The sequence below is a fragment of the Sinohyriopsis cumingii genome, chromosome 3 (genome assembly GCF_028554795.1).
Source record: "Sinohyriopsis cumingii isolate HCF-2022 chromosome 3, ASM2855479v2, whole genome shotgun sequence".
NCBI lineage: Eukaryota > Metazoa > Mollusca > Bivalvia > Unionida > Unionidae > Sinohyriopsis > Sinohyriopsis cumingii.
The window spans coordinates 85,917,398-85,932,504 of NC_142963.1; the positions used below are offsets into that span (position 1 = coordinate 85,917,398).

At 38.7% G+C, this 15,107-nt stretch overlaps 1 protein-coding gene across 1 annotated transcript in view; it reads left to right on the forward strand.

Moving 5' to 3' along the window:
• The window catches only part of LOC149803237 (lysosomal alpha-mannosidase-like), a 99,534-nt gene that overhangs the window by 14,544 nt on the left and 69,883 nt on the right, over positions 1-15,107 (forward strand). Inside the window, exons 7-9 of the mRNA XM_089952879.1 lie at positions 5,533-5,604; positions 6,218-6,334; positions 13,993-14,199. Of these exons, the coding sequence (XP_089809005.1) occupies positions 5,533-5,604; positions 6,218-6,334; positions 13,993-14,199 (396 nt within the window). The remainder of the gene's footprint in view (positions 1-5,532; positions 5,605-6,217; positions 6,335-13,992; positions 14,200-15,107) is intronic.

The window sequence follows — 15,107 nt, forward strand, 5'->3', positions numbered from 1 at the left end:
GCTTTTAAAAAGCTGTCGCCAAAAAAATCGCCAACCTCAATATTTTGTCGCCAATTTTCAAAAAGTGTCGCCAGAACAAGTAGTGTACATTTTTCCAAGTGTTAATTTAGTCTATTAATGTAACAGGCAATGAAAATTACAAAAGATGGGTTACTTAATTCTTTAATTACAACAAGCATTAACAAAATGTTACAAAGTGTTACATGAAGATCCGTCGCAATTTTAGGGCTGCCCACTTGTTGAATGCAGTTTCAAAGTCTAATTTTTCACATCCGTACATGCTGATTCTCATGAAATTCTCGAGAGATGAGATGCAGAGTGTATTTCTGATGTCAGTTTTTATGAGGTTCATCTTACTGAATCCACGTTCACAGTCCACAGCACTGACAGGTGACACCAGTAGTCTATCAGCAGCCTCCCCCCCTCCCCCTTATGGCTAGCTTAACAAAGCTTGTAGTGAATTGCTTCCTAAATCCCAAGAATGATCACTGAATGCTGTATAAATTTTCTCGACAAACAAAATAGGATCTACATTCCCACGAATGAAACTTACACGAATCAACACCTGGCAATATTGGACCGTATATATAAGCATAAATTCACACCCAATTTAGAGATTCTTTCACTCTTGTATTTTGAGAAATAAATAATTATTATTAATTAAGCAAAACTGGTTGTTGTTTTTGTTTTGTGCTATTTCTTGTTTCGGAGTTTAAGTCTCAGCAGCCGTAACACGGATTGATGGCAAAAGGAAAAGATCAATGAGTAAAATGCTGCACTGGCGACAGACATAATTGTGATTGAGATTTTTCCATTTGCTTTGTATTTATACACAGTAGTCGGTACTTCAAAGGTTATCAGTTTTCTATGAAGGTTCAGCAAAACTATTGTACTGGTATACGTAAAAAAAAAAAAAAAAAAAAAACCAACAGAAGATTTAGCCATTCAATTAATTGTATCTGTTCTATTCGCGTCTTCAGAAGTCGGTCAGTTGTAGGTATAGTTCGGTAGCATGATTGACTGTATCACAGCATACTCAGCCCAGATGTCAGCATAAGCAGATTATGATGTAACAATGCACTGTAAAGATGGGGTTGTCAATACGAACAAAGGATTGTTTGTGTAACAGATTGATTCCAATGCATTGCTTAGTCAAGTTTGTGGCTTCCTTTCGTTCTCCCTTTTAATTTATCCAGTCCAAATCTATGATTGTATGTACAAATTAAATAACCAAAAAGTCTGTTGCCAAAAAGATCGCCAGATGGGATATTTTTTTCGCCAATAAGGAAAAAAAATCGCAATTTGCGACATTGGCGAAGCCCAGGACGATCCCTGGAGTCTACCTTCACACAAGGTCAGACAGAAAACTTGACAACTTAGCATGATTTAGAGCTAAAACCAAGATCCACAAACTTCTCATCTGTGACCTACTCTTTGAAAATAATGCAGCAGTGAAAGCCACATAGAGGGTTTGCTCCAAAACCTTACTGACGAAATTTCACAAGCTTGCCAGAATTCTGGGCTTACCATCAGCCTGAAAAAAGTAGTCATGGGTCAAGGTGTTGAAGAGTCATGTTCCATTAACATCAACAACTATGAATTTGGTGTTGTCAGCAAGTTGTCATTCCTTGGGTCTGCCATCATGGACAACCTCTTGCTTGATGCAGAACTCCCACAATGGAAATGTATCCTCAGTAATATCCAGGCTGAGCTAGCTGACTGAACACACCAAAATAAAAGTGTATCAAGCCTGTGTCATCAGCATATATTCCTCTATGATAGTGAGTTATGGACATTCTACACCAGAATAAAAGTGTATCAAGCCTGTGTCATCAGCATATATTCCTCTGTGGCAGTGAATTATGGACATTCTACACCAGAATAAAAGTGTATCAAGCCTGTGTCATCAGCATATATTCCTCTATGGCAGTGAATTATGGACATTCTACACCAGAATAAAAGTGTATCAGGCCAGTGTCATCAGCATATATTCCTCTATGGCAGTTAGTCATGGACATTCTACACCAGAATAAAAGTGTATCAAGCCTGTGTCATCAGCATATATTCCTCTATGGCAGTGAATTATGGACATTCTACACCAGAATAAAAGTGTATCAGGCCAGTGTCATCAGCATATATTCCTCTATGGCAGTTAGTCATGGACATTCTACACCAGAATAAAAGTGTATCAAGCCTGTGTCATCAGCATATATTCCTCTATAGCAGTGAATTATGGACATTCTACTAACATCAAGAAAAGAGGCTCTACTAACATCAAGAAAAGAGGCTCAAATACTTTTGCCTGCTTTGCCTCCAATGCATCATTGGCATGTACAGGAAGGACAGAGTTTCCAGCACAGAGGTCCTTGAGTGTTAGCACACCCCATCATGTTCACACTTCTCAGACAGGCTTGCCTATTGTGGCTTGGACATGTAAACTAAATCAATGATGGCTGCATGATAAATCACATTCTCTATGGTGAGCTGACCTCTGGCAAAAGGCCATCAGGTTATTCACATCTACTCTTGAGTGATGTATACAAGAGACATCGAGGCTCTGTATATCGATGTGGATCGCTGGGAAGAACTTGCTTGGAACTGCAATTGCTAGAGGCACAGTCTTGGCAAAGGACTCCAGAGGAGCAAGTAAAAACAGTTACAACTGGCAGAGGAGAAAAGAACCAGCAGAAAGGATAATCTACGTCATGTCACAACCCAGAAACTACTTTCAGATGTCTCAGATGAAACAGAAACTGTCGCTTCTGAGTTGGTCTCTTTATCCATAGTGCATCCCAAAGTTACTGAATGAAGTGTGCTTTTTGCCAAAGATTCATAACATTCCTTGGCTGACCAAAATATCTTACTGATTTTGATTAGCTTGGCACCAACCATGAGTACATGGTGGATCATCGTTAGAAAATGTAATGAAGATAAGATGATACCTTTAGTGAAAACAGTGCTGCATATATTTCTAAAGTAGACCCAGTATACAGGGATGAAAAAATGTACATGCAGATGTCGAAGATAAATTACAAACGAAAATGGTGACTAGAGCATGAGGAATTAAAATCACAGTATGGAAGGCTTTTGACAGGGGAGGTTAATAATGATCACAGGCACTTGGCCACGGATTAATTAAGTACACAGTATTTTTCTTGCATTATATACTTTGAATCAGCCTAAAGCATGGTTTACTTCAGTTTCCTTGTCAAATAAAATAACCCATTTCTGAACAGTGGGCACAGTTATTTTAGCAATCAAACAAATTGCAGAAATCTGTTCTGTATTCAGAATCCACACTGACCGATTCAAAAGATATAGTGCTGTAGTCGGACTCCACACTGACTGATTCAAAGTATACAGTGCTGTAGTAGGACTCCACAATGGCTGATTCAAAGTATACAGTGCTGTAGTCGGACTCCACAGTGACTGATTCAAAGTATACAGTGCTGTAGTAGGACTCCACAATGGCTGATTCAAGGTATACAGTGCTGTAGTCAGACTCCACAGTGACTGATTCAAAGCCTATAGGGCTGTATTAGCACTCCACACTGACTGATTCAAAGCATACAGTGCTGTAGTTGCACTACTGACTGATTCAAAGTATACAGTGCAGTAGTCAGACTCCACAATGACTGATTCAGAACATACAGTGCTGTAGTCAGACTCCACACTGACTGATTCAAAGTATAAAGTGCTGTAGTCGGACTCCACACTGACTGATTCAAAGTATACAGTGCTGTAGTCGGACTCCACAATGACTGACTCAGAGTATACAGTGCTGTAGTCGGACTCGACAATGACTGATTCAAAGTATACAGTGCTGTAGTCAGATTCCACAATGGCTGATTCAAAGTATACAGTGCTGTAGTTGGACTCCACATTGACTGATTCAAAGCATACAGAGCTGTAGTCGGATTCGGCCACAATGGCTGATTCAAAGTATACAGTGCTGTAGTTGGACTCCACATTGACTGATTCAAAGTATACAGAGCTGTAGTCGGATTCGGCCACAATGGCTGATTCAAAGTATACAGTGCTGTAGTCGGACTCCACAATGGCTGATTCAAAGTATACAGTGCTGTAGTTGGACTCCACAATGACTGATTCAGAGTATACAGTGCTGTAGTCAGACTCCACAATGACTGATTCAAAGCATATAGGGCTGTAGTCGGACTCCACAGTGACTGATTCAAAGCATACAGTGCTGTAGAAATTAATAAACCCATGATATAGTTGCTTGTGATTATATGTGTTTTAATTTCTTTAATAAATAGGAAAAGGTAAAGATATTTACAACCCATTTTTTTCTTCTAAGGGAGCTCACTTTTTGACCTGGTAGGGGCATTGGGCAGTATCGTATAGCACAGTGATTTCTTGCTATGATGCTTAAAGAGAGCCATGAAAGTGTATAGTGTAATATGTGAGATTGCCTTACTGTGGGGCATCACATAGCAAAGTCATTTATTTCTTTGATCACACACTAATGCTGTTGAAGGTTACCATAAAAGTGATATGTGAGGTAATGTTATATTGGGGTATCACATAGCATTGTCATTTAGCACAGCGATTCCACCCTTTAATACTGTTAAAGGTAGCCATGACAGAATACTGCATTATATGTGATGTAGCATTATATTATGATATCACGTAGCAATATCATTTGATATAGTGACCCCACATTTTAATACTGTTACAGGTAGTCATATAAGTATGCTGTGTTATGTGAGGTTGCCTTATATTGGGATATCACATGGCAATGTCATTTAGTTCAGTGATCCAATATTTTAATGCTATTAAGTGGTCTAAAGCGCTCTTCGTTACGGATCACTGCCATCTCACCTCTGTCTGCGGCGGTTCGAGTCTAAGATTCAGCCAATGTGGGTATGTGAGAAAGCTTGCCAGTAGCTTCTCGAGGGTCGGTGGTTCTTTCCGGGGTTTTCCCGGGTTCTTCCTCCACCATTAATACTGGCCGCCATGTATAGCCTGTCTTGTGCTGAAAAATGGCGTTAAACCCCACAACAACAACAACAACAACAACAACATTAAAGGTTGCCATAAAAGTGTATTGTGTTATATGTGAGATTGCCCTATATTTGGGTATATCACATAGCAGTGTCATTTAAAAGAGTAATACCATCAAAATGCTGTTAAAGGTAGCCATACAAATGTGCTGTGTTATATGAGTTAGCTGTATTCTAGAGTACTACAGCTACATAATTTAATAATATCCATGACAATTATCACCTTATAAATGAAACTGTGTATGACAAAGGTGCCTTATAGTGAGGGAACATTGAACGTTTGTCCTATGTGAGAAATAGAATCTCAGACTTGTGTTTGTAAAAGCATGAAATGTATGGACATAATTTATTAAAAACAAATAAATGGCACTTGCAACAAGCTGCTTGTTTCATATATCGTGAATCAGCTTATCCATCAGTGAACAAAAATGGAAAATTTTCATATTCTTCAAATAAATGTAAATCAGTGCATCATTTTTCATTGAATGTTTATGTAACTTCATTTCAGGATGATGATCGTCTCCATGACTACAACAAAGATGATAAAGTGAAACACTTCATTAGTGCTGTAAATGAACAGGTATACATTTTTCAGAATGTTGTTTAGCAATAAAAATAGTTATACAAGATTTCTGAAGAAAAAAAATAATACAGCTGGTGATATTTACAAGGTGTTAGATAGAAACTCAGGTTGAGGAACTACTCATAATTAAATATTCAGTGACATTATTGAAACTCTTTCACTTCAGCCAGAAGTCCATGTCAGATTACTTCCTGAATAAAATTTCAAAAAAAGTAAAACATCTGCAGTATTATTAGGTAAGCAGTATAAATGTGTAAATCCATGTTTTGACTTTGCAGGAATTTTCAAGGTACCTGTAAGTCATGCTGACATTATCAAATCCAATTAAATTTAAAGGTTTACAGGTGTTATAATTATGTGAAACCTATAAAATTCTTGTTTTTCTTTTAATAGGTGAGGACAGAAGCTGATATAGTTGCATAATGAATTAATACAGTTCAGTTTTAAGATCCTTAACCCAATTTTCCCAAATCAATCCTTCACTTGAAGTAATTGAACATAGCCCTACTAATTCTGTTTTTCTATGTCTTTAATATTTGGAACAGCACATATGTTTTCAGTATATCCAAAAGGTTTGTTTATTCACATTTTGACGTTGTATCAATTTCAGGCCAAACATTTTACAACAGATCATCTGATTATGACCATGGGATCTGACTTCCAGTATCAGAATGCTCCACATTGGTTCAAAAATATGGATAAACTTATACAGTATGTCAATCAGCTGGTAAGTTGCCCCTACCAACTGTTATGTTGCCCCTACTAACTTACTCAGTATGTCAGTAAACTGTTATGTTGCCCCTACCAACTTATTCAGTATGTCAGTAAACTGTTATGTTGCCCGTATCAGATTATTCAGTATGTCAGAGAACTGGTAAGTAGCCTCCATCAACACACATTTTTTCTTAATAACAGTTTGTTTGTATGAGGTTTCTTATCAGATAGTGGCCAGATTGACTTACCTTTACTGATATGCACCTTAATTAGAAGGTGATATATTTACGTCTGTTATTTTGAAATTCTCAAAAACCACATATTTTAACTTGTGTATCAAAGTGCACCCTGGAATGAAGGGTTTTCAGATTTGTACAGGTGATGCCAATCCACCAGTAAATATATTAGCAACTTGTTCCCAACACTTTGACCAAATCTGATGGAAAACAACCTCACATAAAGAGACTTTCTGTTTGGTACAAATGATGGTTATCTGCCCTTATTTGTGACCACCATTACTAAATATAGTAAAACCGTTAAGCAGTTTTTGTCCCCTTAAGACTGCACAACAAATTCTGGCTAAGTTCAACAGAAAGCCTCTGTATATAATGGTCTTTCATGTTTGAATAACTGATGGAGATCTGCCATCATATATGGCCACCAGTACTAAATAGAGAAAAACCTTGAGACAACTTAAAGGGCTTTCATATGTGCACAAATGATGCCAATCCAATGTAAAATATGGCCACCATTGCAAAGAAAATAACTGTCAACAATTTCTTCACAAAAACCATTCAACAGAACTTGAACATATTTAGCAGAAAGTACCGAGGTATGAAGGCTTTGCTTGTTTTAAAAGTGTTTTGATATATTTGGTTGCCATTAGTAAAATTAAAATGTCAACAATTTCTTCCAGAAAAGCTCACAACAGGAAATTGATAAATTTTTTACAGAAGCTTCCTGGTAATCTGCAGGTTTTTAAAAAGCTATTTGTGGTGATTTAAGTAATACATTACCTGCTATTATTATATTGCCTTCCATTTCCAGAATGCTAAGTCTTCAGTATATGTTTATATTCCCAGAATTAAAAACAACGTCCAGGCCTGACACCTTTTTCGTCTTCAACATATTGAATACCTTACTGTCACCAGCCGTCCACCTGTTCCAACATGAGGTCCATACAGCAATGATTTACGGGCAACTTAGTGACAGATCCATCTATCCAACGTACTACCGGCAACATACCCTTTCTATGATGGAGATTTCAGTGAGAAATCTGTTTGTCCAGCCAGGTCTTTGGAGTGGCTGGTACCTTTGATAGCTGCAATATCTTTTTGCCAGCTTCCAGGCTGACCATTTGCCTGTCAAACTGGACTTCCATGTTCACTTCTAGTCCACAAGGGAGAAGTTTTACTAGGGATGGAATTGAGTCTTCATACCACCTGGTATGTCTCCTCAGGGCTGCAGGTAGACCCAGTTAAGACTCATCACACTGTGTATGCAATGGAACTCCATCAAATCCATGGAATAGGACTGGAGATAACTTTCCAGCTGCTATCAAGGACAATTTCTTTTTTCGGGTGTTGGTTACTTCAGATTGTCCCCCCCCACCATACCACTGTTCTAAAGAATTTGTAGATCTTGTTGAGGAGGAAGAAATGGACTTATGGCGGCAAACAACTTCAAGAACATAGTAGCTGTTCATATGTATGCTTGTCCATCTTTTTTTTTTTAGGGCGGACAAATATGCTCCATGCTCGTCAGAGCTGGTTAGGGATGTTGTTGCAAATATCCAACACACCCACACTTGGGAGGCTAGAGTTTTTAGCCAGGGCTGCACACCATACCATAGCCAACTCTTTTCTTTGACAGGTTAAGCCAATCTGTTCTTGATGTGACGTGTCGCATGTGTGCGATCCATGTCGCTCCTACCGTATCACACCCTCCCTTTTGGGGCAACATTGTTCAGGTCTCTGTTGTTTTGGAGGCAGATTGGAGGCAGACAGCTCAGGCACTGCCCCTTCACCTGGTGGCTCAACCCACACAGGCATTTGGAACCACTCAGTCCCCATCAGTGCGAAGGGATGTTCAGCAGCCTCCAGAGAGAGGATATCCTTAGTCACACATTTACCAGCATCGATTCCTAGGATGCAGTCATACACTAGCACTATGAAACTGATATTGAACTCACTGGACCTCCCTTTTCCCTCAAAAAGGGTGGGGGGATATTGATCCAGGTCATTCAGAGGGGCTTCAGGTTTCGTTCATCAACAGTCTCCTCTCCACTCCTCATGAATACACCATCAAAATGGGAGATGGATGCCTTTCTACAACAGGAGATATGGTCATGGGAGCTTTTGTACGATCCTCTGCATTTTACTCAAGGCTGTTTCTTTTTGGAATGCAAACAGCAGGTGGAGGGCCATGAGTGATTGGAGTCACACACACCCAATTCAAGATGGATGCGGCAAGGTCTTTCCACCTTTCCTTAAGACATGGCTGTCAATCTTGATCTGACAGATGCATACTTTCATGTCCCTATCAACCCCCATCTATTGCAAGTTTCTCTGTTTTGCTTACTGCCACACCGTTATCAATTACTGGTCTTCTGTTTAGCCTCAACATTAGACCCCGGGCTTTCACTCAGACTATGGATTGCATTGTCTCCCTGTTCTGACTGACATCGTCTACATTGACAGCAGAGTACCTGAGCAGCATCCTACAGAAACACATGCTAAGTTTTATCTTACTTCAAGGCGGTAATGATCTTCGTTGTCTTCTAGATCACCTAGGCCTTTTCACAAACTGGGAAAGATAGACCTCTGTCCATCCCAGAACTTGTCCATCTGGGTATGGAGTTCTTAACCAACCGGCTAAGACAAGGATGCTGGCAGAAGGTGTCTGATTTGTATGTTGATATGGAGGTTGTTGCACCCTGGTAGAAAATGCCAAATCAAAACACACCAGTTGAAAGGATTGTTACCTCCCTGTTTGAGGAGATATGTCACCACCACAGGGTTGTCAGACCGAAAAAGGACCGTTATTACTTCAGTCTTTATAGAAACGAAAGGTATTGATTTCTAGGATGTTGATGTATAGAGGAAACTCCCCTGGTGTAGATCACGGTAATGAAGGTTGGCAACAGTTGGGCACCCCACCATGCACACTGGTGGCAGTACCTTCTGTTCTTTCTGCCATGGGGTCTTAGTGGGATTCCAATAGTCATCCAACCCGGACTGCCCCACTATTGTGGGAATGATCAAATCTCAGGCAGGGACAAGCCCTGGGGCACTGGTCTACTTTTCCTAATGATAGTACACCCAGGAAGATTCCAGCCAACCTGAATTGACTGCCTTCTTGTTCTACATGCTCAGCTCATATCAGGTCAGCCTTGCAAGTCAGATAATTACAACCTTGAGTTGTGGAGAGAATCTTGAGAGTAACCATCTATATTGTCCCTCTGCATGCCTCTTTCCCTCAACTGGCTTAATTTTCTCAGCCTCTGTTCCTAAGGAGAAACAGTTGGGCCCCATTAGGTACCAAAGGCTACCACCCCATAATATTGGACACATTCTGGCATTATGGCAACATGCTCGGGCAGGAATGAGACCTGTTGGATGTTTTAGACAATCTTGGTCTCTTCAACCAGTATCCCTTATCTAAAAATAAACAGGATAAAACTTTTTTTTCTCCGTCTTTTAGTAGGGCTGGATTTGCAAGGTAGCAGGCTAATATTCCTAAAATACTCATCAATCTTATCATGTCAAAAAAATTTATAGAAACAAGAATGTTAGTCAGAAATGCCATCTTGTGCTATGACTGAATAGTCTACATAGATCTCTAGGGTACATAACTTCACATTCCCATCTTCCTGCCTCACAGGAAATACCTCTAGTTTTGTCTTGATTAGGAGGTGTTTTGGTTCCAGGCTCTTTTGTTTGAGTTTGTTTCCTCCCCAAGAACATTTATCAAGGTGATGTGGGTAATAGTCGTGCATGTTAGGTCCATTCTCCTGTATTTCATCAATTGGTTGATACTCTGTGTCTTTTGGTTATTCTCTTCTAAAGGATCTTTCCCATTGTTGGTCAATAGCGAGTCATCAAAGTCTCATTCCCAAACTTGAGGTCAGGTCTCATCCTTTTTTTAGGACTATGTGTATATGACGATAAAGTTTGCTCATCATTCAAGGGAGGGTTCATGTTCCACCAGAGATCTGATTCAGGCACATATAGTGGGTCTTATGGGTAAGACTTTGTTGTCGGCTCAACTTTACCCCATCTCTTTTGAATGGCAGCAGAATTAATCCCCTATTGAGACATCACTTAAACAATACCATTTCTTGCAACTAGTAAACTGGAGACCACACAAGGACAAATTATCAACTTGGATCCCACAGGAAATCAATTTTCACCACCACCTGAGAGGGTGGCTAGATCAGGACTGGTTTCTGACCAGAGTTTGGATGAATGCTTTTGAATCCCACTCCTTTCTTTCAGTTTGGGATGGGTTGTGCACCTTGAGCCTGAAGAGATAGTCCTTTAGAGATTATGGTCTTGGGAAGAAGCAACCCATCATATAAACAACCTAGCCTTGCAAGAAATGTTTCAAAATCTCTAAGGGGGGCATCAGCCTCTTATATTGTTGCATTGTGATCACCTCCAACAATACATTATTAAGAGCATACCTCAGGCATCCAGGAGGTACACATCCACCTTGTCTTTGCATGGAAGCCTTGAACATTTGTTGTTGGTCAGTCTCCTCAGAGATTATAGAGTCTGTCATATTCTGTGCATCTGGAATATGTCGTCACAAACAGCCCATCCAGACAGGGACATATGGTCCTCCATGAATGGTCCCAGTGCCAGTCAGATGCAGGGACACATTATAGCTGTGGAGAGGCCAACATTTAACTTGTTTGATTTCAGATTGAACAACATTTTACATTTTCCATATATCTTTCCTCAGAGAACCTTGGTGGTTGCTTTCAGTCTAAAGTGGATTTGCTTGTATTCCTACACCTTTGCACCTTTCAGATAAATCTGTCAAGTCCCACATGTCAGCTAACCCTGGTAGCTACCCTAGTGGTCCCAGTGGTCATGATTCAGTGATCTCCTTGACCTTTTGGCAAGCAAGAAGTTGCCACAGATGAGGGACAGTCCTTCTCCACTTTCACACTTAATTCATCTCATATGATTCATTTGCCAAGTCCAGTTAATGAGCAAGATTGTGGGTACATCATTCAATCAGGGAGAAAATAAACTTTAACGATTTATAAATGGAGAATCTTCTGTAATAGGTGCAATATAAACAGATTGGTTCTGGCCTCCCACCCACCCCACCCCTTTAAATGCAATAGCAGGCTTTATTCTCTTTATTTCTTTTTCTATTGAAGGAAAGAGAATGTTCTGTTTCTGCCATTATTAGCTGTTGGAAAGCTCTTTGTTTCAAATTTTTGATCCCCAGCCGAGTCATACCAAAGAATTATAAAAATGCTACATACAGCTGCCTCACTTGGCACTCAGCATTAAGAGGTTAGTGTTAGGACTGGTCGGCCTGGTGTCAGGATAATGTGACTGGGTGGGACATCGTGCTACATGTCTGTGGCATGATGCCCCAGTGCTAGATATCACAAAACTGTCACACTGCAGACATCGTAGCAATATGACTGAAAAATTGTTAAAGCTACATTAAAAATACAAAACACAAACACACACTCAGATTTTCTAGGCATTATACAGTTATGTTGGAATTTAACCGTTCGGATCTCATCACATATTTTTGAACTTAAGAGACTTGTGTCTCACTTAATATTATCTAGATGAACTGTTTTATGTGTTCTTTTTCGTTCTCAAAACCCACTAATGAACCTTGTGAAGTTTCCTCTATCTTTAAGACCATCATCTTGCTCTCTTGGCAAGTAGAAGGAGTGAGTTTCAGGTTTTATACGTGGAAAAGTGTTGCTTACAGTTCAGTGGGAACAGTGATTTGGTTTCTTTTCTTCATCAACTGGGGTTAATTGTAGCATCAGCTGCTCTAGTTCCTGTTGAGATTCTCATTCTAAGTCATATCTCTGATGGCGCTGATTGATATTTCCTTTGCTCAGCTTGTGCCTTATTGTTTTATATGGCTTCCACAAATGGTAGAAGGAAGGTTATAACCATCTCTTTCTCAATGTCAGTGGTTCCCTTATAATTGGGTACTTGAATCAGTACTTTTTGGACAACTTTTTGAGAGTGGTCTTTGGGTTCTTTCATGCTATCTTTTCATAATTTTACTTTCACTCTTGGCACACCAGAACAAAGGTATTTTTTTGCTGTGTCCCATTGCGACATCACAAAATAGGGCAATAATTCATCTACCAGCTCACAGTAGTCAACTCGTCTGCTGTAAGCGTAAGACCATTTATTTCTTATACCAGTGTTTGTTGATGCCATCAGTCTTCCTCCAAACTTGTAAATTAAGCAGTGCAATAGTAGCAGGTAATATATTACTGCTATTAAAATTAATTTCTAGTATGTAGTACTTACTAGCAGCTGTTGCAAAGATTCCTTCCTCCCAGCCTACTCTAATCTTGGTTCAAGTCCAAAGAGATATATATTTTTTATGACTAAGGATTCAGCCTGTGATTATGCCCATTTCAGTCTGGGTCTGTTAGCTTTGACTGTATGCTTGACATCCTGGAGAATTAAATCAGTGCACTAGTTGTAATTAAAACAAGTTTCATCACCTCCTCCACCCCCGCTTCACTGTCAAATATTGCCACCATTACTAAAGATAGAAAAGTCTTTAAACAGTTATATATAATTTAAAAAAACTACTCAACATAATTTGACTAAAGTTAATGGAACAGTCCCTGGTGGAAAGTACTTTGGGGTCCAAATAAATGTTGCAAATCTGCCATCAAATATTGCAGCAGTGTTTAAAACAAATTATTATCAAAACCATTCAACAGAACATGAGCTAATTTGACAGAAAGCACCTGTCATTTTAAGTTTGAACAAATGCTGCACAATCAGTTGTCAAATATGATTGTCATTGCTACCAGTGCAAAAACCTTCCAGTCACTTCTTTTCATAGAATTACTCCGTTGCACTATACAGAAAACATTTTAACTTGATTACTTTTTAATTTTGTAACAATGATGCTACTGTTATTTAAAAAAAAAATAGAACAAAACTTGAAATGAATTCATCTACACCTGTTGCTATATAGAATTTAAATAAATTTGGTGATATCTTGGCAGAAAGGTCTTTCAGTGGGGACAAATGATTTTGATATACCATCAAATATTCCTGAGAATTTAAAATTAGAGAACCCTTTAAACAGTTGTTTTCATGACATAGGCAATCAGAGCATTGGAAGTATGTTTCTGAAGTTGTAGCAGTTTTTCTTCTTTTCTGCCTGTTAAGTCTTTCACGTGATTTTATATAATTTTTCACTATGTACTAGGTGTTTCACCAAATCTGCAGAACAAGTATCCAGTTTTGTAACCATGTCCTACTCTCTTTTAGAGCAGATAACCAATAACAGTATCATAAATGTGCTATATTCTACTCCATCCTGTAACATCGTCATGATTCTTTATTTATATGGCAAATAATAACAGTAACATAATGAGTCATAATCAACTCCATCCTGTAACATCTTATCCTACTTCTTTTTCTTTTTCAGCAAATAACCAATAACAGTACCATAAATTTGTTATATTCTACTCCATCCTGTTACACATATTATGTAAACAAAGCTGGAAAGAAGTATACCACTAAGAGGGATGATTTCTTTCCCTATGCAAGCCGACCCCATGAGTTCTGGACTGGTTACTTCACAAGTCGAGCCGCACTGAAAGGCTATGAAAGGAAGACTAACAACTTCCTGCAGGTAAGCTGATTACCAATAAGGTAAATTAAGTTCTTCGCAGTTTTAGAGTGCAGAAGTAAAGCTTGCATCATTATAAAGATGTCAAGACTCATAAATGAAAGTTGTAATAAAATTATATTCATAGAACTTTACAAATTTTTGTCAGCCCACTTAGACATAGCAGTCACTTTTCCAGCACTGGCATCTTAAGTGGTCTTTCTCTGGTTTTTGTTAAAGTTCTTAATCACATATTTTTCCTAAATTAATGGCTTAGTTCCTGTCCTTGATGTATTGTTCTGAGTTATGGATTAGTAATGTTGAGTGTGAGTTTCTTTCTTTAACCATTGTCTGAATCAAAGGAAATGGAATGATAACCGTGTCAACTGACCTTGGGTTGAAAAAGACAAGGATTGATCAGTTGTACTGTGCAAGGTAAAAGAATTTTCTTCAGGGTGTTATATTGCTACAACCTGTCCATTCATTTGTACGTGTGTAATGTTGTTGAACTCCTCCTACACCGTTAGTAGTTATGTGCACATTATATGACAGACACTTAAAAGTAATGCACAGATTATCAAACAGACATAGAAGTAATGTGCCAATCGTATAACCAACACTTAAAAATGATGTGCTGATTATATACAAAAATTTAGAAGTTATGAGGAGGTTATGTGACAGACACATGGAAGCAATGTGCAAATTATATGACAGAAACTTAGAAGTAATGCATAGATTCAATAACAGACATTTAGAATATGCAGATTATATGGCAGATACTTTGAAGTTATGAGCAGGTTATATGACAGGCATTTAGAAGTAATGCACAGAGTATATGACACATTTAGAAGCAATGTACAGATTATGTAAGACATTTAGAAGTAATGCACAGATTATATGACACATTTAGGAGCAATGTACAGATTATATAA